Below are 27,150 nucleotides of genomic sequence, written 5' to 3' on the forward strand. Positions count from 1 at the left end.
TCAAGGACGCTTTCTGGCAGATTCCTCTGGAGAAGAAGTCAAGAGAAAAGGCTGCTTTTACTGTCCCTGGCCGACCCCTATACCATTTCACCGTCATGCCTTTCGGGTTGTGCAATGCATCGCAACGAATGTGTCGTCTCATGGACAAGGTCATTCCGGCCGCTTTACGTGAATGTGTTTTTGTTTATCTTGACGATTTGTTAGTTTGTTCTGTAGATTTCGAGTCCCATATGTGTTTACTGGAAAAGGTCGCTCGGTGTCTTCGCGAGGCTAAGTTAACAATTAATGTCGAAAAGAGCAAGTTTTGTTTCAAAGAAGTTCGATATCTAGGGTACGTAGTCGGGGATGGATGTATCAGGACGGACGCCAACAAAGTGGTGGCTGTGAGGGACTTTCCAGTTCCGAAAACCCCGAAGCAACTACGCCGGTTCCTGGGTATGTCGGGCTGGTACCGACGTTTTATACAGGACTATGCGACTATTGCAGCCCCGCTGCACGACTGCCTCAAGAAAGACAAAATCAAAAAGTTTGTAATGACGGAAGAAGCAATAAAATCATTTGAAATTTTAAAGCAGAGTTTGGTTTCTGCACCGGTGCTCACACATCCTGACTTTAAGCGTCGTTTCTATATTCAATGTGATGCATCAACGGACGGAGTGGGAGGGGTTTTGTTTCAGTTGGACGATGACCAGAACGAAAGACCGATTGCCTACGTTTCGGCAAAACTAAATAAGGCGCAGAAGAACTATAGCATCACCGAACTGGAATGCTACGCCGCGATCGTGAGTGTGAAGAGATTCCGACCTTACGTGGAGGGAACCCCGTTCACCATCATCACTGATCATGCCAGCCTCAAATGGCTCATGAATCAGAAAGATCTTTCTGGGAGGTTGGCAAGGTGGAGTTTGAAACTCCAGGGTTATGATTTCGATATCCAACATCGAAAAGGTGCGCAAAACGTGGTTCCCGACACACTCTCACTAATGCACATGGACGAAATACTGACGAACGACAGAGCCATAGACGTGTGTCTCGAGTCACCATGCTTCGAGTCGGAGGAGTATACGGAGTTAAAAAAGACGGTGACCGAGAACAAAGATAAGTTGCCAGACTTATGCATATCGGACGGTTACATTTATAAACGGACGCAATTCGACAGGGGGGACGATCTTCTAGCGGACCAGACCTGGAAGCTCTGGGTTCCGTCGGAACTGCGACCGGGGCTGGTAGAGTCGTCTCATGGCTCACCGTCCGCTGGTCATGGTGGCATCCACAAGACACTGTCACGACTACGTCAAAAGTATTACTGGCCAGGTATGGCTACAGACGTAGACGCATATATCAAAGATTGCGAAATTTGTAAAGTAAATAAGACTCAAAACGTTTTTAAACAACCGATGATGGGTAAACAGAAGCTAACAGAACGACCTTTCCAACGTTTATTCATTGATTTTATGGGTCCTTATCCTCGTTCTAGTGATTTTTACTAAGTTTGTGTTCTTAAAACCTATGAGAAGGGCCACTTCAGCTGAGGTTATACAATTTCTAGAGAAAGAAGTCTTTCACGTGTTTGGTGTGCCCGAATATGTCCATTCGGACAACGGCAAACAATTCGTCTCGGAAATATTCAAAGAGTTTTTGGAGAAATACGGCACGACACACGTGAGAACTGCATTTTATTCACCTCAGGGTAACGCTGCGGAAAGAGTAAACCGATCTGTGCTGCAGATAATTAGGTCCTTCATAAATGGCAACCAAAAGAACTGGGACAAATGCGTCAGCGATGCCGCATTTGCACTACGCAGCGTTACTCACTCAGCCATCAACATGACACCATACTATGCCACTTTCGGTATGCCTATGATACAGCATGCTGCATCATATGAGCTATATCGGAAGTTGGCGGCGTTGAAGGATGTTGACGTGGAGACAGATATGGCTGGTGATAAGATGCAGCTCATAAGAAAGAGAATTATGAAGGAGCTGAAGCTGGCCCACGATAGAAGTCAAAAGGTCTACGACACCAGGAGTAAGGATATAAAGTTTCAGATGGGACAAGTGGGATATCGCCGAAACTTTAAACAAAGTTCCCAAGCCGAAAATTACAACGCTAAATTAGCTCCAAAACAAGTAAGATGTATTGTTTTAAACGTTATAGGGAACTCTATGTATGAACTTGGCGACAGCAATGGGAAAAAGATCGGCGTATACCACGCTAAAAACATTTTTGCAAAATAGTTTAATGTTTTTTTTTTGTAGTGCTAGTACTCTTGTTCTATGTTATTTATTTATTTATCGACGTATGTGATTATATTATTAAATTATTTTTATTTATATTTTTTTTTACCTTTTGCTTTATTTGATTATTTTTGCATTTATTTATTCTTTTATTTATTTTACCTACTTGACTATTTGATCTGTGATATTTTTTTTATACATTTTTTTTGCCATCTGTGATATTTTATTTTATAAAATTTTTTTTTATTGTTCCGCTAACGGTGATATTTTATTTTATTTTATTTTATTTTAGTTTTTAGTTATTTTTTTTTATTTATCTTATCTGTGATATTTTATTTACTATTAGATATGTAGAGTAGTGTCTGTGATATAGGTTTAAGTAGTAGCATTAGCCCAGTGATTTAGTTCGTAGTTAAGCAGTGTGAAAATTTAAAGGCGTGAAGAGAAATAGGCCCGGCATTGAGTCGTGGGTCGAGGCCACACGTTGGACGCGGGAAATAATACTTGTCAGGCTGCGTTCGAATTCTTTACGCCCACGCTCCATAGTGCAGGCACCATCGGCGGTTGCGAGCCTGTAACGACAGCCTGTCTCCATACTGGCTTGAATGAGTGGCAGAGTGTATATGCGTCTTTGTGTTTATGTGTTTTGTGTCCAGGTCCGTGCCTTAGCCGCAATGTTGCCAGTAAAATAATATTAACATAATAACATTAACATTAACAACATTGTACCTATAGTGAACACAATGTTACCACGGAAGTAAGATGTTGCGCTTGGCATCATGTTGTTATAATAAGTAAAATTTCACCATGTTGCTAACAACCTAGCAGCCTTGACGAATGATACGTAACTATGTGTTTGTTCTGTTCGGTATTATGTATGCGGATGTGTATTTGTACAAGGCTATGAACGTGTGGATGCATCAGTGTAAGCGGCCAAGGCACGAACCAAATGTATCTGTGTAGGTGTTCGTTGTGTGGAGCAGTAAGCGTATGAATGTATGAGTGCATGATTGTATAGATGGAAAATACGGGAAAGCCGAAAAGAAAGTTTGGCATGTAATGGTAAAAATTCTCCGTTTCTGGGTAACGTTCCTTACCACGGCGGTAGCTATAAGAAGGGGCAAAATGAGCCAACGGGCCAAAGTATTATTTCATCAGTGCCAGTGAGTGTAAGTGCAGTGTTAAAGCCTTAAAAATCTTTAAATACAACCAGTTCTTAGTGCGCGCCTCAAATCGCAGTAAAGACTGTTTGCTAAATAGTTTAGACAGTTAAAGTTTTTTGTGTAGTGCGCGGCGAAAAGAGTATCGCGAACGCTAACCTTGCCACCTAGCTCCCGATCCTGACTGTGACAGCAGAAATGAGCTAAACCACAACGGGTGTCGCGACAGCTAAAAACCAGGTGAGTCTAATGGTTTTCGTTGGCTTTGGATGGGTTTTCTTTTTCAGCTTGGCAGGCCCACTGGGAAGTTGGCTTCCATATAGCCAATTTTCCAAGCAAGCCAAGAGAAAACTTGCATGCATGTATGCACGCCTACATACAGACATATGTGTGTCGGTGCGTATATTAATAATGCAGACAAAAAAAAAAAAAAAAATAATAAGTTTCAGCTTCACCAGTTTTTCCACATTAGGAATTCTTGAAGAATAATGTTTTTTTTGTATATTACTAGGGCACTTTTGGAAAGAACGCACGCGGCGGAGAATTGAAAATTTCGGTTAGCGGCCTAAAAGCCAAATTAGCGACAGCGCACCCAACAACAAACATATATTTGTTCATCGACGGCGCAACGCCAGTTACAAGTAAAACCCCTTTTTTCTATTGGCAATTACAATTCCCACCTGTGGCCACACTTAATTGGTATTGCAACAAAAGAAACGTGTCACAGAAAACATCAGCAACAACCACAACACATTTTGACAGCAACGCTTTTCCGACGGCACATCACGCATACAAAAACTACACAGAGGTTTTTCACCGACGGCACAACACCTAGCACAACACAGGTATTTATTGGCGGCGCAACGCCAACAACAACCACATATTTTGATACCGGCAATACATTGCCACCACAACAACAACTATAACAACACTATCTCCATCCACCAACCAGCCCAACAAAGTAATTTTTATCAGCATCACACGGATAAGAAGCTAACATATAAAGAAGCATAAAAGCGGTATCGGCGATATATCACCACAACAACTACAACCACAACAACTCCATCTTCATCCCTGCTCAACATAATAAATTTGCATCAGCTCGGTCAGCCTCCAGAGGCCAACAACAACACCATTTCACAACAAAACACAACACCACGGCGGCAGCAGAAATAATCACCAACATTTAACTTCAAAATTTCTTTTCTGTCCTTGTAACAAGTAACACGTTTGTATTTAACGCATACCTTTTTACATATGTATATTTCTATCCATATGTATGTTCCTTTTGGGATATAGATTTTGGTGCAAAAAAAAAAGGTGTGAAGAAAGCGAAAGGCTTCGAGCTTTACTTTTGCTAGTTTCTAAATTGAAAATTTTTCGAAGTAAAATTTTCGTTAAGTAATTTAACTTCACTTTTTAAATTTTTGTTGAGTAACTTTTCACTCACACTTTTCCTTTTCTTCTGACATTTATTTACTCATTTATTTTTTTTTTTTGATTCTTTACACTCCTTTTTTTTGGTTAATTACTATGTTCTGAGTACGCCGATCTTTATCGGTGCGCTCTGCCCACAGTTCCACGTCCGCACATGTTTTTTTTTTGTTTTTTTGGACTAAGTCGAAATTATGCAATTTTGAACTTACTTATTTTACTAATTTGGTTTGCCCAGATCGCACATACATACTTCTTTGCCGGAACGCTTCCGACAAACTTACCCCTGACTTCCCCACATTTAGCCTCAGGAGCTTGCTTTTAAACTCCTGAAACATTGTTGAATTTTTTTTTTATAATTTTTTTGTTTTCTTTCGAATTTTTCTTTTCTTTCACTCGTTTTTTTTTTTTATATATATTGTCAGCACGGCTATAACTTTATCACTATTAATACGCTCACATCCAAGACCGTATGCGATCGATCTTGATCAGTGGTTGGGCGTGGTCATATGTACGTATGTATGTTTGAGTTTTTTTTGTTTCAGCTACTCAACTGCAGCGTCGCCGTTGGATAAGGAGAGTAACTTGGTGAGTGTTTTGAGTGAAATATAAAAAATTTATCAGAATACGCCTGTTTAGTTGTATGTACATGTGTTAGCACAGATTCCTGCTCTTGCAAAAATAGAACAGGAATTAGCAAATCAGAAAAATAAAAACAGATTGCAACGAACATATGTGCATGCATGAAAAACGTCACAAACGTACATTTGCACTTACATACATACCATTTGTTTGCATATACACATGAATTCTTTTCCTTGATGACCTACTTTTGCTGTGTACATAATTGATCTTATGTTTATTTGAGCGGTTGCGGTAGGTCAGGGATTAGGGTACTTGAATTTTTTTTCTATTCGCCCTCTTATTTTATTTTATTTGAATTTGTATCTTTAGAATTAGAATTAGCTCCTATTAATAATACCGCATTAGGGTGGCCCTAAAAGTTTAATTTTTTTGTTTGAGACCAGACACTTTGTCTATTAGCCGTAGGTATTTTTTTTTATAGAATTGAATTTGGAATGTATCTACTGGTTCTTGCACTCTTATGAATTTTTAATGTTCGCCAGTAATAAAAGTTAGCATTAAGTTTGAGCAATTTTTTTATTGTTACTTTGAGTAAACTCTTGAAGCCCTTGGAAAATTATTTTGTAGTAAACTTTGAGTTTAAAGTTTTATTGAAATTATTGAACTGGTAGTAGGGTGTTAGTCGGTAATTTGTAAACCAAAAATTTTGTAAATAAATTATAAGAATTATGTTTGGATGAAATTTTAAGACATTCATAATGCAGGGCTAAGTCGAATTTTGGTGTTGGTGCTGCGCTTGCGCGCGGTAAGGTAAGGTGAAGGTGAGTAATAGGGAAATGACTTATTGACGGATGGACAGACTCAGGTCAGGTTTGGGGGCACTGTAAGGTAAACAGGAGTCAGCACAGTGCCCACGGTGCAGTGCAAATTGCACTGCAGAGGGAGGGTAGACTCCACCTGACAGGACAGGCCTTCATCTGTTTCTACCCCTTATGCTTTCCCCTTCTAACTTTGCCCCTCACGTTTATTTCTATCTTTTTCAGCTTTTTCTCTCCTCTCTATAAACATGCAGGTATGAACCCTCTTTTTGTTCATGTGGCTGCGGGTGAGGTCGGTGGTGCAATACCCCGCCCAAGACGACGAGCTAGCCTGGGCCCGCAAGCATACCTGCTTGCCGCCGCCCTCACCACCCAAACAGTCAGCCACGTAACAGTTCCTTTCCAGGTCTTTAAGCTACAGTTTGAGAAGACCGCAACAGTGAACAACTGGAATGCTGAAGATAAAGTTGCTGTACTCTTCGTAGCATTGAAAGGACCAGCTGCCGAAATCTTACAGACTATTCCAGAGTACGAACGGAACAGCTATGAAGCATTGATGGCCGCTGTCGAGAGACGTTATGGAAGCGAGCATAGAAAACAGATATTCCAAATTGAGTTGCAGAACCGTCACCAAAGAGCGAATGAGACTTTGCAGGAGTTTGCCTCGGATTTTGAAAGGTTGGCACATTTGGCAAATGCGGACGCACCCGTGGAGTACACTGAAAGGGTAAAGATTCAGACCTTTATAAATGGCATACGGGACGTCGAAACAAAGCGAGCTACATACGCAAACCCAAAGCCAACATTCGCAGAAACGGTGTCACAGGCTCTGATTCAGGAAACAGCGTCGCTTCTGCGTAAGCCAGTTTTCAAAGCACGCCGTGTGGAAGTAGAAAGGCCAGAGTGGGTAGACACAATTTTGGAAGCACTGAAGGGATCTCAACAGAAGAATGCCGGAGTTATCAAATGTTTCAAGGGCGGCAACCCAGATCACATTGCACATCATTGCGAACTTGGTCCTAATAGTTCCAACAATGTGGGTGGCCGTAAACGCAAAGCTGGCGGAAATGAGCAAGACCGTGTCGGATGTAAAGAACGAAAACTTTCCCCGGATATTGAATGTCCTGTGATATCTGTATCGCAAATTGGAAGGAAATCAATCAGTCTTACCGTCAGAGGGAATGTGGATGGCAAGGAGCGTGTACTGACTGTAGATACGGGCGCATCTCATAGGTACACAAATTTTCTTTTTAAATTATCATAATTACAATATGAAACTATCACTGAGTGATCGTAAGAAAGACCAAGAAACTAGTTACATCCCTAATTAATTTATTTATGCAACCAATCTAACTAGCTAATTTTCCTAAGAAAATTTGGAAACAAAAAAAATCTTTATAACTTATTTAACTCTAGAGATCAATTTCCGGGAATCCGTTAAGTCGACCGCCTCGACGTTTGTTGGGACATTTCGGTGCCTGAGTATGGACCAAGGGTACAGCTACTCCTTCACCTGCGTGATGATTTTTCTTTTCTTATTTTTTGTTGACATTTCAAAAGTTAGTTGGACACATTGGCCTCTTTAAACATTTTCATTTGATGAATCACGGTTTTAGTGGCCGTAATTTCCATCACTCCTGCAAACTTTTCACCGTTTTTCTCGGGTCAAGCAAGTAGATTTTATTTTCTTATTGCGTTTAGAACTTCAAAATGGTCACAATAGTTCGATTTGTTCATCTGGCTTACAACTGGCTCAGAGTTGGTTGTAGTTTTTAATATTTATTAATTGGTTTAGGTAATTTCTTTGTGGTTTAGTTCTACTTCGAGATCACTGCAGTTTGCCTGCTACTTTTAAATTCGTTGTGGGATCGTAAAGTCCAGCTCCCGTCATAACAGTACGATTCTTATTGCGCCATACGTGATATGCTATCAAGGGTATGTTCATGCACAATGAAAACCATTCGCCACATAATAAGAACAATAAGTTAAGAAAAAATATGTAGAGGGTCAAATTTATTAAAATTTTTGTTAGCAATTGCCGAATATTCGGATTCTAGGAGAGTTTCAGTTTGATAGACAGTTCTGTATTTCATCTATTGAAAGTTATTCTGTTGGGAAACTCGCTTTGAAAGCTTTTCGCTACTTTAATGGTTATTCCACTTTATTGCACAATGCACTTTAGAGCGTTTTATTAGCTACTACTCGATTTCAATTTATCAGATTTGAGCTTAGCCAACACAATTCTCATTTTTAAGGCTACTTATATAAATTTTCTCTTGATTAATTTTGTCAATCATTATCTTAACGCTCTGTAAAAGCTTATTTGGAGCATTATTTATTAGACATTTATTCACATTCACAAATTAACCGTCCACGAAATAAAATGTACTTGATTCGACGCCATGTTTTCAGCAACTTTAAGCAATTAACTTTAGAAATTATCTAGAACAGCCGGGGATTGTAGTCCCAACGCACGCGGGCTTGGGTCCGACGATTTTAATTTTTGCCAGGTCATTCCGATGTCTCCTCATAAACTCTTGGTAAATTGAAATAAACTCCAAACATCGTTAAACTGTAAAACTTTGTGCACACACGCGTGTTCGGGTGGTTCTCGCCCACCTTGGTGGTCTTGCCGATGTCTACATCAAAACTGATTTTATTAATCTTTGGCCTACGCCTTCAAAGCCTTTGCTTCTACCGGGAGTTTTCCAGTTTTCCATATCTACTCTCCTTAGGTATAGGTCAAACGGAATAATCGCCTTATCTTCCCGTTAGACATTGTTTTTTTTTTTCTTTTCTTCTTTATATACCTTTGTACAGTCAGATCAGACAATGTGACTTCCTTATTCGTATCGAGAGATGAGAAATAACGTTATAGATCACGCCATCCAAATTTGCTTAACAAAAAAAAAAAAAAAAAAAAAACAGGAAAGTACCAGCATAAATTCGTACTGGTTCAAAAAAAAAAATGATTGAAATTGCGTAAACCCTAAATAAATCATCTACGTAACTGTCGATCGTTGAATAGCAAACAACCAAAAGCTAAAATTTTATATTTCCCCATATCCTCCTCTTAGGGTTCGAACTTGGTACTTTTCCCTATTGGGTACTTCGCCATCTTGCTCTGGCGCAGCTAGGCTATTTCACCTTAAATAAGGACAGATATTGTTCTAGGTAATCCGGTCCGGTTGGGGACTTTTTTTATATAATCGAAATCTACTATACCTCGAATACAGAAAAAAAAATCTACCAGTTTCTTGTAAAAAAAAGAACAAAAAAAAAAAGGGACATATGAAGACTAGTTTGGCATAGCATTCATACTGGTTGTGCGATAGCTTGCATCATTGGATTTTCTGCATGGCATATATGTATTGTCACGGATATTAGCATCACTAAGCTATACCATCACTAAGGCGATGCTAAGGCCATGCTAAGCGATATTTACGTCAATAATCAAATCATGTATACACATATATAAGGCAGCCGAGAGATGTCACACACAGATGCATTTACTTATACGCCTATGTTTGCGCGATAATAATTCAATAATTCAATCATTATGTATCTACATAAACGAATAAATAATTGCGTCTACACATATGTACCATGTACGTATACGAGCAGCGGAGAGTCAATGCACAAACACATGCATATATCTGAGATACTCCTATAAGTATGCAATGAGAAAAACTTTAAAATTGTTCAATTGTAGTTACAGCTGAGATGTTTGAGAGCTAATGGACTAGTAGATTCTGGAAGCGCCTAGAAGATGCGAATGTTAAAATCAAAGAGTATAAAAGGCGACAGATGTAGAGGCGCTGGAACTCAGTTTGATTTGAGTTGTCAAGCAGTTTCGATTAAGACGATATCTAGCGAGCAATAGCAGTATTATTTTGAAATTCAGTTTATTTAAGCTATCAGTTTGATAATTAAGCCAGCTAATTGCAAAGTATAAGTGTTATTGAGGAGTACTTAAATAAAGGCCATTTTTCCATTATTCAATATTGGATTTATTTATTCAACAGTTTAGTGATACGAACTTAGCAGAGGATTGCAAATAAGAGGATTTGCAAGTAAAATTCGTTACAGTATGATTTGTGCCTTAACATCATCTAGTAGTTCTCTCTAGTTGAGCGCCACCTTCGTTATGCGCATGTGCGGGTTTTCCAAGTATTAGTGCATGCTCACTAATTCCAATCTACATATATATATAGGTATATTATACCTATATGTGTACCTACAATTGTACAATATCAAGTGGGTGTGTTGGTGATTGCCTTACCTGGGCTTTTAAGTTACGCTCGCCCGCTCACAAGCATATAACTCTGTTGGTTCGTCAGAGCACATCGACGCTAAGTATATTTTTATGTTGTTGCACTGGGCATTGGTCGTGTCGAGCTGTTCGAACCAGTGTTCGGTACAATACAACAAACATGTTGATCTGCAATACTCAATTATTATGGATGTTGTGATAATGATATCGCCCTGTGATGGTCGCATATTACGTCGAGAGGCTAATATCCATAGTTGGGCACCACTACATATACACGATTACCAAATTGAGAATGTGTTAGTATACACGAACGCGTGGCTAGCACGAATGCAAAATCAAATATTTACTTAGTTTGATTCCAGCGCTTGTACTATAAGCACATATCACACGCAGTCTTGGTACAGTATTTGGTCGTACAATACGAAAGTATTGTACGTACTTATGAATGCAAAATGTTTCAGATTGAATGGGAATTAGATTTTTTTTGTTTTAAATAGCGCCAATAAGCCACAATGCTTAGTTTGCGGGAAAATTATAAACTTCATTTGCAAGCAAAGCTTAAGTCGACATTTCGTTTTACTCCACAGGAGCGTAAATACTCTTACCCCTGAGGAAAAAATGATAAAGTTCTTCGAATGTAAGCTTGCTTTTTTGGAACGTTCAAAAATAAATGAAATGGAAGAAAATTTGTCTCAAGCAAAATTGAAAGCTTCTTTCGTGGTTAGCTTTGCTTTAGCAAAATAAGGTAAGCCATTAGAAGATGGTTTTTTTTTTTAAGATTTGGCTGTAGCCGTCCAAGATATTTATATTTCCAATTGAAACAAAATATATTAACCGCCAGGTCTTATTCCATTGCATTGGATGAAAGTACCGACATTAGTGACACCTGTCAGCTTTTGGTATGTGTGAGGACTGTTGACGGTAACTTTAACATGTCGGAGAATATGTTTTGTTTGCGAGGACTCGAATTAAATGTGACGGGAAGCACAATTTATGCGTGTATTGAACGCGAAGTGTTTGGATTTGCAGATAAAAGTTGCACTGATGGTGCTCCCGTAATGATTGGTGCAAAAAACGGACTAGTAGGTCAGTTCATTCGCAGTGGCCTAAAAGTGCCCACCTTTCATTGCATTTTGCATCAACAGCAATTAATTGTTAAAAGTTTCAAGGTGGGACAGGCTATGGAAATCACCGTCAAAATTATAAAAAAAAATACGTGGTGGACATAATGCACTTATGCACCGAAAATTCCGCGCATTTCTGGAAGAAATTGAGGCAGAATACGGTGGTGTCTTACTTCACACAGAAGTAAGATGGCTAAGCCGAGCTAAATGTTTAGAGCGCCTTTTAAATTTGAGGGAAGAAGTTATATGTTTCTTCGCTGAGGATCCGTCTACTGAAACTCAAGAATTGATAGGCAAATTAAAAGATCCTAATTTTTTGCTACGCCTTGCCATTTTGTGTGATGTGTCAATTTTATTTTCGCAATTAAATATAAGTACTCAAGGAAATAACAAATTTATTTTTGACTATCTTGCATCTCTAGAAATATTCGAAAAGCGACTTGATATTCTAGTATCCCAGCTTCGTGAAGGCATTTTAGATAATTTTAAAAATACTAGGGATGTATGTGACCGATTTCAAATGCAAGACAAGATCTCTCAATATTTACCGTCATTTGAAGATCTCAAAAATTGTTACCAACAAAGATTTCATGATTTTAATAAAATTAAACTTTTGATACATTTATACGAAAACTCTCTGCCGTGTGCAGTAGAAGATATGGAACTGCGGCTGCAAGAAGAGATAAAATTACTTCACAATGATTTCGCCTTGACTTTAGGAGGGGGAATTCAATTTTGGAAGGTCATAGATGAGCAGAAATACCCTTTATTGAAAGCTGAAATTTTTAAGTTATGCTCGATGTTTGGAACAACTTATATGTGCGAATCAATGTTTTCATCTATGGCTTTTATTAAAAACTCGTACAAGAAGCTCACTGATGAGCACATGGAAGATCTGCTAAGAATTAAAGTTTCAAATTTCGTTTTAAATTACGATGATTTAATTAAATATATTTCTTCGTAGTTTTTCTATTTTATGGTTTAATGGAGTTGAGCTTTAATTTACTTTCTTATGTTTTTGTTATTCATTATTTTTTATAAAGCATTGTCTCCCTATGTTTGCTATTTTTAACAAAAACAACTTACATGGTGGAATCACCATATGAATAACAAACTTAAACTGTTATGAGCAGTAAGATTCCATCGATATTCACCTAGTGGTTACTGTGAAGATAATATAATATTTCGATCCTTCCAGCACCTAGCGGCGATATGAAATATGAGCCTAATCGGACCACAAATACGATTTTTTGAAATATATTATATTCCAAGTTTCAAGCTTGTACCTTATCGGAATGTTACTTAAATTTTAATTACAAAATTCGTTCACAACGGCCTGTCAAGTCAAGCTAAATAAAAGGGTTTAAAAATACTAAAACTACCATATTTTACTTCTGAAAAATGCAAAAAAATTACAAACACTTTTTCGGGGACAACATTGAAAATTTTTCATTCATATGTACGTATTTTTCGACCGTTCTCTGTGGTAATATTGCGTGCGACACCTCCTTATTGTACGGACGTCGAAAGCAAACTAAATGTGTTTGGTCGTTGATTTTGACGAAGTAGTAATTTTTCGTTCGCTCGTTGTATACGTATGTGGCCGCTTAGCAGGTGCTATGCTCATACCAGGCATGCTTAACGAACGAAACGATATCATTTCGTTACGATAATCAACGCTAATAAACGAAACGAAGTGACTTCAAAAAAATTCTCTTATTTGCCCTTTTGCTAAGTTCGATCACTAAACTGTTGAATAAATAACTCCAATATTGAATAATGAAAAAACTGGCCTTTATTAAAGTACTTCACAATAACACTTATACTTTGCAATTAGCTTGCTTAACAACCAAACAGGCTTTTCTATTCCAGAACTTACTAGTTAGTTTCAGCTACAAAATCGCTAGCCACAACTACGTTTATAACTTCTCATTTGCGTAATACTTGCACAAATTATTGCCCTCTCTTGTGACAACTCAGATAAGATATATGCATGTGTTTGTGCATTGGTTCTCCGCTGCTCGTATACGTACATATGTGTAGACGCAATTATTGATTCGTTTATGTAGATACATAATGATTGAATTATTGATGTGAATTCACGTCACTGCTTAGCATCGGCCTGGAGATGGCAGTACCCCTTATGGCCGTTTTCACACTGGCGAGTTAACTCAAGTTTTACTTTAACTGCGTTGCAAGCGTTAACCTACACTTCAATAAACTTCAATTTCACAGTGAAGAGTTAACTTTCCAATGAAGTCAAATAAAATCATATGATTTTAGTAATAAAGTATGGCAACATTATTTATTAGTGAGAAAGAAGAATAATAATCAAAACAGAATAGCAAAATGTCTGACCAGAAGCGCGCATAAAATTTTTCATCAGCAGAAATTGACAAATTATTATTAATTGTCGAAACAAAGAAAAGCATTATAGAATGCAAAAAAACCGACCGCGTTAGTGTCGATATGAAGGAGAAGTGTTGATATGAAATATCCCTTCGTTTCAATGCCGAGTTTGGTACGGGACGATCGAAGAAAGTGTTGAAGGATAAATATAGTAATTTAAAGAAATCGTTAAAAAAAACCAAATCAGAAGTGCGGAAATCCTTATATACTACTGGTGGAGGCCCAGCATCAAGCCATACATATTCTCCATCAGATGAGCATTTAATGCGTATAGTGCACGATGGTAAGCATACTAAATATTCTATAGGAAGAGCTGGTAATTATTTCTGTTTATTTTCGAACAGTTCATGCAAATAGTGGCGAAGATTTTGAATACGAAGTAGTGACTGAGGAAGGGATAGTGGAAGTGTTAGAGGACTGCGAAGATAAGGAAGGTATTTCTAATATTAATTTCAAATTTGACGACGATGTGACTTTTAACTATGTAATTTTTCTAGATGTTAATGTAAACTGGAGCAAATATACTCCTAGTATGCTTAAAAGCGCTAAAAGCGCCAAGCTGGCACCAAATTTAAGACAAAGCTCGAAGTCCAGCTGGTACGATTTGGCTGAAACCAAGAAAATATGCGCTGAAGAGGACTTGGAAATGCGTATTAAGGAACATGACATGAATGTTAGGCGGGAGGAAGCGGGACGTGCTCAACGGCTATTAGAAGAAGAGCATCAAATCAGGATGAAGATTTTAAAAACTGATTTGCAAGAAAAACAACTACGTCTACAAAGCCCAAAAAACGATTTGGAGCAGCTATAGAGATTTTGGGAGTAGGATGGCGTGTATGAGCGGGCACAAGAGTAGGAGTGTAAGTTGAGAGTGGGAGTGGGGGAGTGGAGTCGGGAGTGTGGGGTGGAGTGGGAATTGGGGAGTGTGGAGTGGAGTGGGAATTGGGGAGTGTGGAGTGGAGTGGGAATTGGAGAGTGTGGAGTGGGTGTGGTAGTGGAGTGGGGAGTGTGGAGTGAAGTGGGAATTGGAGAGTGTGGAGTGGGGAGTGGTAGTGGAGTGGGAAGTGGGGAGTGTGTGGTGTAGTGGGAATTGGGGAGTGTGGAGTGGAGTGGGAATTGGGGAGTGTGGAGTGGAGTGGGAATTGGAGAGTGTGGAGTGGGGAGTGGGGAGTCTGGTGGAGTGTGGGGAGTGGAAGTGGAGTGGGAAGTGGGGAGTGTGTGGTGTAGTGGGAATTGGGGAGTATGGAGTGGTAGTGGGAAGTGGGAAGTGGCGAGTAGTAGTGGAGTGTATTGGGGAGTGGAGTGGGAAGTGGGAAGTGGCGAGTAGTAGTGGAGTGTATTGGGGAGTGGAGTGGGAAGTGGGGAGTGGTAGTGGAGTGTATTGGAGAATGGAGTGCAGTGGGGAGTGGGAGTGGAGTGGAATGGGAATGAAGACTGGAGTGGTAGTGGAGTGTATTGGGGAATGGAGTGGAGTGGGGAGTGGGAGTGGAGTGCGAAGTGGGAGTGTGTGTGCGAATGCGAAAAATGTATAAATATATGAAAGCCAAAGTTCGGAAGGGACAAAGACGAAAATATACAACCTTGAAAATAATTTTAAATTTGTTTTATTTAACTGAATATGTTATTTTAGAGTTTAGCTCATCAGACGACTGCTCATCTGCGTAGGAATGTATCCTTCCGGCTATTCAAATAGTTGGCGGTCCACTTCTTAAGGCGCGGGGAAGCGTTGACTCTTCTATGTGCTGGAGTAGGGTGCTGTGATCTACTGTGTCAACAGTTTTGACAGTTCAAGCGCTATGCTTACTGTCCTATGATGCGATTCTTGCATTAGCGCTAATGGTGCTATGCAATTTACGGAACCATGATGGCTGGCCAGCAAAAGGGGTTGTTGTTGTTGTAGCGGTACTTCGCCCCGTTCAAGCGAGACCACTACCACTGTTGTTGTTTTTGTTGTAGCAGTGCTTCGCCCCACCTAACAGCCAGTGAGTAAGGCGCTGATATTTGGGTGGTATCTACTGGGGCAACGCAACGGCTGGCAGGAGGGATGTAGATGTTAATAATTTCTAGGTTTGTATCACATGACCGGACAGATAGGCCTTGACGTTCTAAGACATTGTCCCTGCGGTCGATGCCAGGAGCAATTATATAATATTGCACAGAGTGGTGTATGATAAACGCGAGGCCGCCTCCATTTCCGCTCTCGCGATCCTTTCTGTGGACATTATACCCAGAGTAGGTCTGCAATGCAGATCTCGCTGTGAGTTTAGTCTCTTGAATCGCAGCAATGCGGCTGTTATGCCGCTTCATGAAATCGACTATCTCCGTAATCTTCCCAGTTAGTCCATTACAGTTTAACTGCAGAATTCTGAAGTGCATAGGGGGGGGGGGGGGGGGGCGCTTAGGCGTAGACTACGGGACGCCCTTGGGCGTGAACAGCAAGGAGCCACAAAAGATTTATAAAAGTTACGTGGACGTCGGGTTTTAGGGTCAAGCCCAGAACAACCTGTCCGATGCAACCATCCCTTACACGAGACACACTGAAAAGAGTATGACCGTCCTAAAAAGATTCTTTTCTGGCAGATGCAGCAAAACCATTTCACAGGACCGGGGTCAGGAGACGGACCCGGATTGGATTCGATACCTTCTGGAGCAGTCCCGCTGCAAGGAGCTGCTGGGAGGATGACAATTTGTGGGAGGTACGCAACAAATTAAATGGGGTTACACTGAAATAACAGTCCTTGGTCGGAAAAAATCCCGAGTCGCTCCGGTACATAGAACAGACTGCCACTACCACTCATAGGTTGTCATCGAAATCATCTAACGGGAGTCGAAGGGAAACAGCTGCTTCGAAAGGGTTGGACCATACAGTGTGCCGTTAGATCTGTTGGCTCCACATCACAGTTAAAAAGATGGTTTGTGTCATGTGGAGACCCATCGCAGGCTGATTGATTCTGGATAAGTACGAGTTTGCTCTACTACAGTATGTATGTACATGTCATTATTTAAAATAAGTTCGAAAAATGCTGATCAATTAAAGTAAGTCTCATATGATTATTTCGGCTAATGCTTGGTAAATGATTGTAAGCTGGTGCTTCTTATAATGTCTTCAACGCCTGGCGATAAAGGTGGAGGCTCCCAATCTCTATTCAAACAGAAAATATTGTGCAAAACTGCAGTGGCGACAACAATACTCTCAACTTTTGCTATATTTATTCGCAACCCTAGTGATAGTACTGGAAATCTACGTTTCCATACGCCATACGAACGCTGAACGCAGTTTCTTGTTCTAACTAAGGACTCGTTATAAAGATTTTCTTCTGGACTATTGCATTGTGACAAAGGTGTTAATACCCAATTTGTATTTTGATAACCACTATCAGCTACAACGATTCCATTTTGGAACTCCCCATTTTCAAGACGTGCGCATATACGAGAATTTCGAAAAATGGTTGCATCATGTGCGGATCCTGGCCACCGCGCTACAATATCCAATATCTTGAGAGTGCTATCACAAAGGGTTTGAACATTGAACGAAAACCACCCTTTTCGATTCCGATAAAGTTCAGCCTCATCTCCTCCTGTAATAATACATTTCCAATAACCAATGAAGGAAACAATTTTCGAGTTAGTTTACCAGGTGAACTAATTTTTATATGCGTACAGTCCATAGCAGCTATAACCCGGGGGAATTTAGCTATCATATAAAACTGCTTTTGAATACTTCGAAGTTCTTCATCAGAGGGAAAACAGATGATTTCTTTGGCAAGTAGCGCTAAGTTGTGGGAGACAACTATAACTACGCGCGAAGTTGTTGTTGTAGATACTCCACATAGATCGCCTACTGTTTGCAGAAAACTTCCAGTTGCATAAAAGCGAAGAGTAACTAGCAGCATTGTTTCAGCGGTTAAGGCACTATTCCTACGATTTAGAAACATTACAGTGATTTCTGCAATGCTACCAAAGTAGCTGCTTACCATTTCGTTTTGTGTTCCAGTTTATCCTTAATTTTAGCTAATACAGCCCAAGCTACTTCTTTAGTCAATCTAAACCGATCACGAAAATCCTTCTCATCATAGTTTGAGAACACAGTTCTTTCGCGAATAGTTTTGCTTCTACGGACAATTATTCTTCTAGCAAGACTATGATCTTCTGCATCGTTCATATCCTGCAATTCCTGATAGTCAAAACGGTCCATTTTATTCCGGGCAACGTAAAATAAAATTTGCATTTAAAATTTCTATTTCAAAGTCAACGTCAAATTAATAAATAAATAAATATGTATTTCAAAGTCAATCAGCTGATTTCTAACTAGAGTTTAACTCGCCAACATTGGGCAGTAAACTTTTAGTTAACTCACTACAGTGAAATTGAGAATCAATAGTTAACTGTGGAATGTAAGTTAACTTGCCACTGTGAAAATAGCCCTTAGTGTTACTAATATTCGTAACACTGCCCTCCACCTAAGTCTGATCGTCCCGATTAGACAAATCTCTCGATCTAAACGCTGCTAGCCTCTCCAAATGAACCACTTTCATTTTGGTTCGTGGTTTGCCCATGGTTTGTATGCGGTAAACTACATCGTTGATCCGTTTTACAACTTTGTATGGGCCTTCCGAGTTACACTGCAATTTCGGGGACAAACCTTTTTTCCGTTGTGGGTTGTATAGCAGCACCAAATCTCCTTCCTGAAACCCTTCCGAATTAATTGCTTTATCCTACCTCGCTTTCATCTTGTCACTCATAATCTTTGCTCGTTGCCTTACCAGATCGTGTATCTCTCTCAGCTCTTCTTCCGAGACACCGGTGGATTTCTTGACATTCCTCTCCGCATCGGCATCTATCCCATACTTCAAATCAGCTGGCAGTCGAAGGTCATTGCCAAAAATTACCTTTGCGGGAGTTTGGCCCGTTGTCTCATGTACTGCCGATCGGTAGGCCATCAAGAATAATGATATGTGTGTATCCCAGGCCTTATGGTACTTGTCTACTACTTTCCTTAAATGCTCCTCCAACGTTCTATTGAAACGTTCCACCATACCATCGGACTGAGGATGCAATGCAGTTGTCCGTGTTTTCCGAATGCCCAACTTCTTGCACATTTCTTGGAACACAGCTGATTCAAAATTCCTGCCTTGGTCAGAATGTAACTCCATTGGTACACCATACCTTGCAACCCATTCGTTTGTAACCACTTCTGCTACTGTTTCTGCTTCTTGGTTTGGGATTGGGTATACCTCTGGCCATTTACTGAAATAATCCATAACCACCAGTACGTATTTGTTTCCGTGCTTGCTAATAGGAAATGAACCTGCGACATCCATGGCGATCCTTTCAAATGGTGCACCTTAAATATACTGCTTCATCTGGCCATGACTTCGTGTTTTGGGCCCTTTCGCTCTGTTGCATACCTCGCAGTTGGCAATCCACTCGGTGACCGACTGACGGCAACCAACCCAATAGAATCTCTGCTTAATTCCAAGATGACCTCCACTTGGACCATTATGCAGCTCGCTGAGCACGTCTGGAATCCTCTTCCTGGGAACAACTATCAGTTTCTTCTTGCATTGACCATCCTCATTCTCCCATACTCGATGAAGGCAACCGGGTGTTTATGCATTGGTTCTCCGCTGCTCGTATACGTACATATGTGTAGACGCAATTATTGATTCGTTTATGTAGATACATAATGATTGAATTATTGATGTGAATTCACGTCACTGCTTAGCATCGGCCTGGAGATGGCAGCACCCCTTAGTTTTGCTAATATTCATAACAATCTAATATCTAATCTAATATATTTCTAATATATATTATAAATGGGAAAGTTTGGATGTTTGGATGTTTAGATATTTGGATGTTTGTCCAGACGTTTGTCTTTGTGACTCAATCACGCAAGAACGGCTGGACAGATTTGGATGAAATTTTGCACACATATAGCCAATAGTCTAGAAGCATCTACTGGCTATATTTTTTTCAAAAGGGGGGAGGTCCCCGCCCCCTAGGAACAGTTATAATTTAATTATTGTATTTTTTCGTCTTTGTGACTGAATCACGCCAAAACGGCTACACGGATTTTGATGAAATTTGGGACACAGACAATAGTCTACTTGCGAAATTTTTTTCGAGCCCCCTTGGGTGGGGATCCCACGACCCCTTCGAACAATTACTTTTTATAATTTTTACACATTATAATTTTACCTTTACTGACCTTCACCAATATTACAACGCAATAGGTCAAATAAGTCGAGGGCTTACAAAATGAGCAGTGACACCCTCCGTCCCACCTCCCCCTTCTTCCCAACTCTGGTGTAAATTCTATAAATTATTATAACTCAATATAAATTTTCTCCAAAATCAATAGTTTTTGGTATCTGGAAAAACGATCAGTAGTCCTCTCCTTCTCCTCCCGCCATCCGCCCTCCTTCAATTGTTTTTATTAGTACGCTTTTATTAGCTTTACCTGTATGTTTCTATGTAACTCTTCATTCGCTCCAACGCGCCTGCTGCCTTATTAACATGGTTAGGGTCACATCGAAACCCTTCCGGGATGATTTCTGGATGGTTTTCGGGATCCCGCCACGTCATTTCGGGACTCTTTCGGGTTCATTTGGGGTTCCTTCCGGCATCATTTCTGGATGGTTTTCGGGACCCGTCGGGGTCATTTTGGGACTTTTTCGGGATCATTTGAGGTACCTTCCGGCATCATTTCTAGATGGTTTTCGGGATCCCGTCGGGGTCATTTCGGGTCTTTTTCGGGATCATTTGGGGTATTTTTCGGCATCATTTCTAGATGGTTTTCGGGATGCGTCCGGGATCCCGTCGGGGTGATTTCGGGACTTTTTCTAGACTAATTCGTGATCATTTGGAGACCCTTTCGGCATCATTTCTGTATGGTTTTCGGGATCCGTTCGGAATCCCAGCAGGGTAATTTCGGGACTATTAGGGGATCATTTGGGGACCTTTCCGGCATCATTTCTGGATAGTTTTCGCGATCCGTTCGGGATTCCGTCGGGGTCATTTCGGGATCATTTGCGGTACCTTCCGGCATCATCTCTAGATAGTTTTCGGGATCCCGTCGGGGTCACTTCGGGACTTTTTCTCGACTGATACGGGCTCATTTGGAGACCCTTTCGGCATCATTTCTGTATAGTTTTCGGGATCCGTCCGGGATCCCGTCAGGGTAATTTCTGGACTATTAAGAGATCATTTGAGGACCTTGCCGGCATCATTTCTGGATAGCTTTCGGGATATGTCCGGGCTCCCGTCGGGATCATTTTGGGACTATTTCGGGATCAGTTGGGGTATTTTCCGACATCATTTCTGAATGGTAACTTTTTCGGGATCATTTGGTGTCCCTTCCGGCATAATTTCGGGATCATTTGGGGAGCCTTTCGGTATCATTTCTGGATGGTTTTCGGGATCCGTTAGGGAACCCGTCAGGGTCATTTCGACCCTTCCGGCATCATTTCTGGATGGATTTCGGGATCTGTACGTGTCGGGATCTGTCGTGACTTTTTCTGTATTATTACGGGATCATATGGGGACCCTCTCGGCATCATTTATGGATGGGGTTCGGGATCCGTCCGGGATCCCACAGAGTTATTTCGCGACTTTTCGGGAATATTTCGGGATCATTTTGGGACCCCTGCGGGATAATTTCTGGATGATTTTCGGGATCTGTCCGGGATCCCGTCAGAGTTATTTCGGGATCATTTTGGGACCATTTCGGGATAATTTCTGAATGATTTTCGGGATTCGTCCGGGAACCCATCGGAGTTTTTTCTGGACTTTTTCTGGACTATTTTGGGATAATTTGCGGCCCCTTTAGAGATCAATTCTGGATGGTTTTCGGGATCCGTCCGAGATCCCGTCAGTGTCATTTCGGGACTATTTCGGAATCATTTTGGGACCTTGATAAATTCTGCATGATTTTCGGGATCTGTCCGGGATCCTGTCGGAGTTATTTCGGGACTATTTCGAACTATTTCGGGATCATTTGTCGACCCTTCAGAGACCAATTCTGGATGGTTTTCGGGATCCGTCCGGGATCCCGTCAGTGTCATTTCGGGACTTTTTCGGTACTCTTTCTGCATCATTTGGACCCCTCCTTGATAATTTCTGCATGATTTTCTGGATCTCTCCGGGATCCCGTCGGAGTTATTTCAGGACTTTTTTGGGACTATTTCGGGATCATTTGGAGACCCTTTAGGGGTAATTTCGTGACTTTTTCTCTATTATTTCGGGATAATTTGGGGACCCTCTCGGCATCGTTTTTGGAAGTATTTCGGAATTCCGTCCGGGATCCCGTCAGTGTAATTTCGGGACTTTTTCGGGACTATTTCGGAATCATTTTGAGACCCCTCCGGAATAATTTCTGGATGATTTTCGGGATCTGTCCGGGATCTCGTCGGAGCTTTTCGGGACTATTCCGAACTATTTCGGGATCATTTGCCGACCCTTCAGAGACCAATTCTTAATGGTTTTGGGGATCCGTCCGGGATCCCGTCATTGTCATTTCGGGAATTTCCGGGACTATTTCGGAATCATTTTGGGACCCCTCCTTGATAATTTCTGCATGATTTTCGGGATCTCTCCGGGATCCCGTCGGAGTTATTTCGGGACTTTTTTGGGACTATTTCGGGATCATTTGGAGACCCTTTAGGGGTCATTTCGTGACTTTTTCTGTATTATTTCGGGATCACTTGGGGACCCTCTCGGCATCGTTTCTGGAAGTATTTCGGGATTCCGTCCGGGATCCCTTCAGGGTTATTTCGCGACTTTTCGGGAATATTTCGGGATCATTTTGGGACCCCTGCGGGATAATTTCTGTATGATTTTCGGGATTCGTCCGGGATCCCGTCGGGACTTTTCTGGGATTATTTGGGGATCCCTCCAGATTTACGGATGGCTTTCGTGATGCCGTCAGGGTCAAATCGGGACTATTTCGAGATCATTTGGAGACCCTTCCGGCATTATTTCGGGATGTTTTTCGGGATCCATACGGAATCCCGTCAGCGGAACTTTTTCAGGGCTATATCGGGTTCCGTCAAAAACATTTTGAGACTTTGGGAGTATTTCGGGATCATTTGAGGATAGATATTTCAGGGATAATTTCTGGATGATTTTCGGGATTCCTGCAGGATCCCGTCAGGATCATTTTGAGACCCCTCCGGGATAATTTCTGGATCACATTCGGTATCCCGTCGGAGTTATTTCGGTACTATTTCGGGACTTTTTTCTGGATTATTTCGGGATCATTTTGAGACCCTTCCGGGATAATTTCTGTATGATTTACGGGATCTGTCCGGGATTCCGTCGGAGTTTTTCCGGGACTCTTTCCGGACTATTTCGCAATCATTTGCGAACCCTTCAGAGATCAATTCTAGATGGCTTTCTGGATCCCGTCAGGGTAATTTCACGAATTTTTCGGGACTAATTCGGAATCATTTTGGGACCCCTCCTGGTTAATTTCTGGATGATTTTCGGGATCTGTCCGGGAAATTTATTATCATCTTGGGACCCTTCCGGGATCATTTTCTTCGCAACCGATAGTTCTGCACCCATGCCTTTTTAAATTATGAGCTTTTATGGCCGTGGATTTGCTGCTAATTATTCGCAATTAAAATTCGGTATGTTTTATCTTCAATCTAACACAGCTTTTTCGTTCTATTTTTGAGTTTTTTAAATGAATCGTGTAACGAACTGTTATAACTATAATTACACTTTTTGTAATATTTTAACCAACTAAATACCCGAAAAAGCAACACTATTTTCATCTAAAAAATTCTCTTTGGTTTTAACTAATTGTAGTTTCACTCCTTTGTTCTATGAGTAGTAATTCTTTCACCCCTCTCATATCACTTAATTTAATTTAAAAACAAGATGTATTTTTTTTTTATTCGAAAAAACTGTATTGTACTATTCATGAAAGCGTGCCGTTCAGCTTATCTTCTAATTTAGTTCTTTTTTTTTTACTAAATTACAAAAATAAAATACATTAGACAAAAATAATTTTTAAACAGATAACTTGATAAGCAGGCTAACGTGAATAGCACATATATTTTATTTTCTCCCTGCGGACGGGGCCGCAGGTAAAGGCTAGTCTAATCTAATATATATTATAAATGGGAAAGTTTGGATGTTAAGATGTTTGGATGTTTGGATGTTTGGATGTTTGGATGTTTGGATGTTTGGATGTTTGTCCAGACGTTTGTCTTTGTGACTCAATAACGCAAGAACGGCTGGACCGATTTGGATGACATTTTGCACACATATAGCCAATAGTCTAGAAGGATCTACTAGCTATATATTTTTCAAAAGGGGCGTGGTCCCCGCCCCCTAGGAACAGTTATAATTTAATTATTATATTTTTTCGTCTTTGCGACTGAATCACGCCAGAATGGCTACACGGATTTTGATGAAATTTGGGACACAGACAGTAGTCTACTAGCGATATTTTTTTCGAACATGGAAAGAGGGGTGGGGGTCCCACGACCCCTTCGAGAAATTATTTTTCATAATTTTTACACATTATAACTTTACGTATACTGGCCTTCACCAATATCACAGACTCAAGGGGTCAAATAAGTCGAGGGCTTACAAAGTAAACAGTGACACCCTCCGCCCGCCCCCTTTATCTCCCCCTCTGGTGTAAAATCCATAAATTGTTATAACTCAATTTAATTTTCTCCTAAATCAATAGTTTTTGGTATCTGGTACATACAGAACGAGATCTAGACAATTTTGGAGGAACGATCAGTGGTCCTCTCCTCTACTCCCGCCATCCGACCTCCATCAATTGTTTTTATTAGCACGCTTTTATTAGCTTTACCTGTATGTTTCTATCTAACTTTTTATTCGCTCCAATGCGCCTGCTGCCTTATTAACATGGTTTTATAATTAGCTTCACCTTATTTGTAATCCCGTAAGGGTCATATCGAGACCCTTCCGGGATCATTTCTGGATGGTTTTCGGGATCGGTCCGGGATTACGCCGGGGTAATTTCGGGACTTTTTCGGGACTATTTCGGGATCATTTTGGGATCCCGTCGGGGTTATTTTGGAACATTTTCGGGACTATTCCGGAATCATTTCGGGACTATTTCGCGATCATTTGGGGACCCTTCCGGCATCATTTCTGGATGGTTTTCGGGATCCGTGCGGGATCTCGTCGGGGTCATATGGGGACTTTTTCGGGATCATTTGGGGGCTCTTCCGGCATCATTTCTGGATGGTTTTCGGGATCCGTCCGGGATATCGTCGGGGTCATTTGGGGACTTTTTCGGGATCATTTGGGGGCTCTTTCGGCATCATTTCTGGATGGTTTTCGGGATCTCGTCGGGGTCATTTTGGGACTTTTTCGGGATCATTTTGGGGCTCATCCGGCATCATTTCTGGAGGGTTTTCGGGATCCGTCCGGGATCCCGTCGGGGTCATTTCGGGACTTTTTCGCGACTAATACGGGATCAATTGGGAACCCTTTCGGCATCATTTCTGGATGGTTTTCGGGATCCGTCCGGGATCCCATTAGGGTAATTTCGGGACTATTAGGGGATCATTTGGGAACCTTTCCGGCATCATTTCTGGATAATTTTCGGGATCCGTCCGGGATGCCGACGAGGTGATTTCGGGACTATTTCGGGATCATTTGGGATACCTACCGGCATCATTTCTGGATGGTTTTTGGGATTCGTCCGTGATCCCGTCGTGGTCCTTTCGGGATTTTTTTCGACTAAAACGGGGTCACTTGCGGACCCTTTCGGCATCATTTCTGGATAGTTGTCGGGATCCCGTCACGGTCATTTCGGGAATATTAAGGGATCATTTGAGGACCTTTCCGGCATCATTTCTGTATTGTTTTCGGAATCCTTTCGTGATCCCGTCAGGGTCATTTTGGGACTTTTTCGGGGCTAATACGGGGTCATTTGGGGATCCTCTAAGGGTCGTTTCGTGACTTTTTCTGTTTTATTTCGGGATCATTTGGGGACCCTTCCGGCATAATTTCTTGATGGTTTGTCGGATCCATCAGGGTCATTTCGGGACCATTTTGGGATCATTTGGGGACCCTTCCGAGATCATTTCTGGATCCGTCCGGGATGCCGTAGGAGCCATTTCGGGATTTTTTGTTACTTTTCCGGGATAGTTTTTGGACCCTTCAGGGATCATTTCTGGATCTGTGCGGGAACCCATCTGGGTCATTTCCGGACTATTTCGGGATCATTTTGGGATCCTTCCGGAATCATTTCTGTATGGTTTTCGCGATCCGTCGTTGATTCCCTCGGAGCCATTTCGGAACCTTTTCTGGAGTATGTCGGGGTCAATTGGGGACTTTTTCGGGATCATTTGGGGCTCTTCCGGCATCATTTCTGGATGGTTTTCGGGATCCGTGCGGGATCTCGTCGGGGTCATTTGGGGACTTTTTCGGGATCATTTGGGGGCTCTTCCGGCATCATTTCTGGATGGTTTTCGGGATCCGTCCGGGATATCGTCGGGGTCATTTGGGGACTTTTTCGGGATCATTTGGGGGCTCTTCCGGCATCATTTCTGGATGGTTTTCGGGATCCGTCCGGGATCCCATCAGGGTAATTTCGGGACTATTAGGGGATCATTTGTGGAGCTTTCCGGCATCATTTCTGGATAATTTTCGGTATCCGTCCGGGATGCCGACGAGGTCATTTCGGGATTATTTCGGGATCATTTGGGATACCTACCGGCATCATTTCTGGATGTTTTTTGGGATTCATCCGGGATCCCGTCGGGGTCATTTCGGGACTTTTTCTCGACTAATACGGGATCATTTGCGGACCCTTTCGGCATAATTTCTGGATAGTTGTCGGGATCCGTTCGGGATCCCGTCACGGTCATTTCGGAACTATTAGGGGATCATTTGAGGACCTTTCCGGCATCATTTTTGGATAGTTTTTGGAATCCTTTCGGCATCCCGTCAGGGTCATTTCGGGGCTTTTTCGGGATCATTTAAGGATGGCTTTCAGGATTCGTCCGGGAACCCGTCAGGGTAATTTCTGGACTTTTCCGAGACTATTTCGGGATCATTTTGGGACCTTCCCAAGATCATTTCTGGATGGATTTCGGGATTTGTCCGGGATGCCC

The 27,150-nt window shown here is 41.2% G+C and overlaps 2 protein-coding genes across 3 annotated transcripts in view; one reads left to right on the forward strand and one right to left on the reverse strand.

Annotated features, from left to right (window-relative positions):
* The window catches only part of mus312 (mutagen-sensitive 312), a 554,297-nt gene that overhangs the window by 316,358 nt on the left and 210,789 nt on the right, over window positions 1-27,150 (forward strand). The gene's annotated exons all lie outside the window — the stretch shown is intronic.
* LOC137252869 (putative nuclease HARBI1) lies at window positions 17,102-18,236 on the reverse strand. Its single transcript, XM_067788986.1, has 3 exons — window positions 18,016-18,236; window positions 17,676-17,959; window positions 17,102-17,619 (listed from the first exon to the last, which is right to left on the reverse strand). Exons 1-3 carry the CDS (start codon window positions 18,234-18,236, stop codon window positions 17,102-17,104), a joined length of 1,023 nt encoding a protein of 340 aa, XP_067645087.1.

Source organism: Eurosta solidaginis, chromosome 5 (genome assembly GCF_040869045.1).
Source record: "Eurosta solidaginis isolate ZX-2024a chromosome 5, ASM4086904v1, whole genome shotgun sequence".
Taxonomy (NCBI): Eukaryota; Metazoa; Arthropoda; class Insecta; order Diptera; family Tephritidae; genus Eurosta; species Eurosta solidaginis.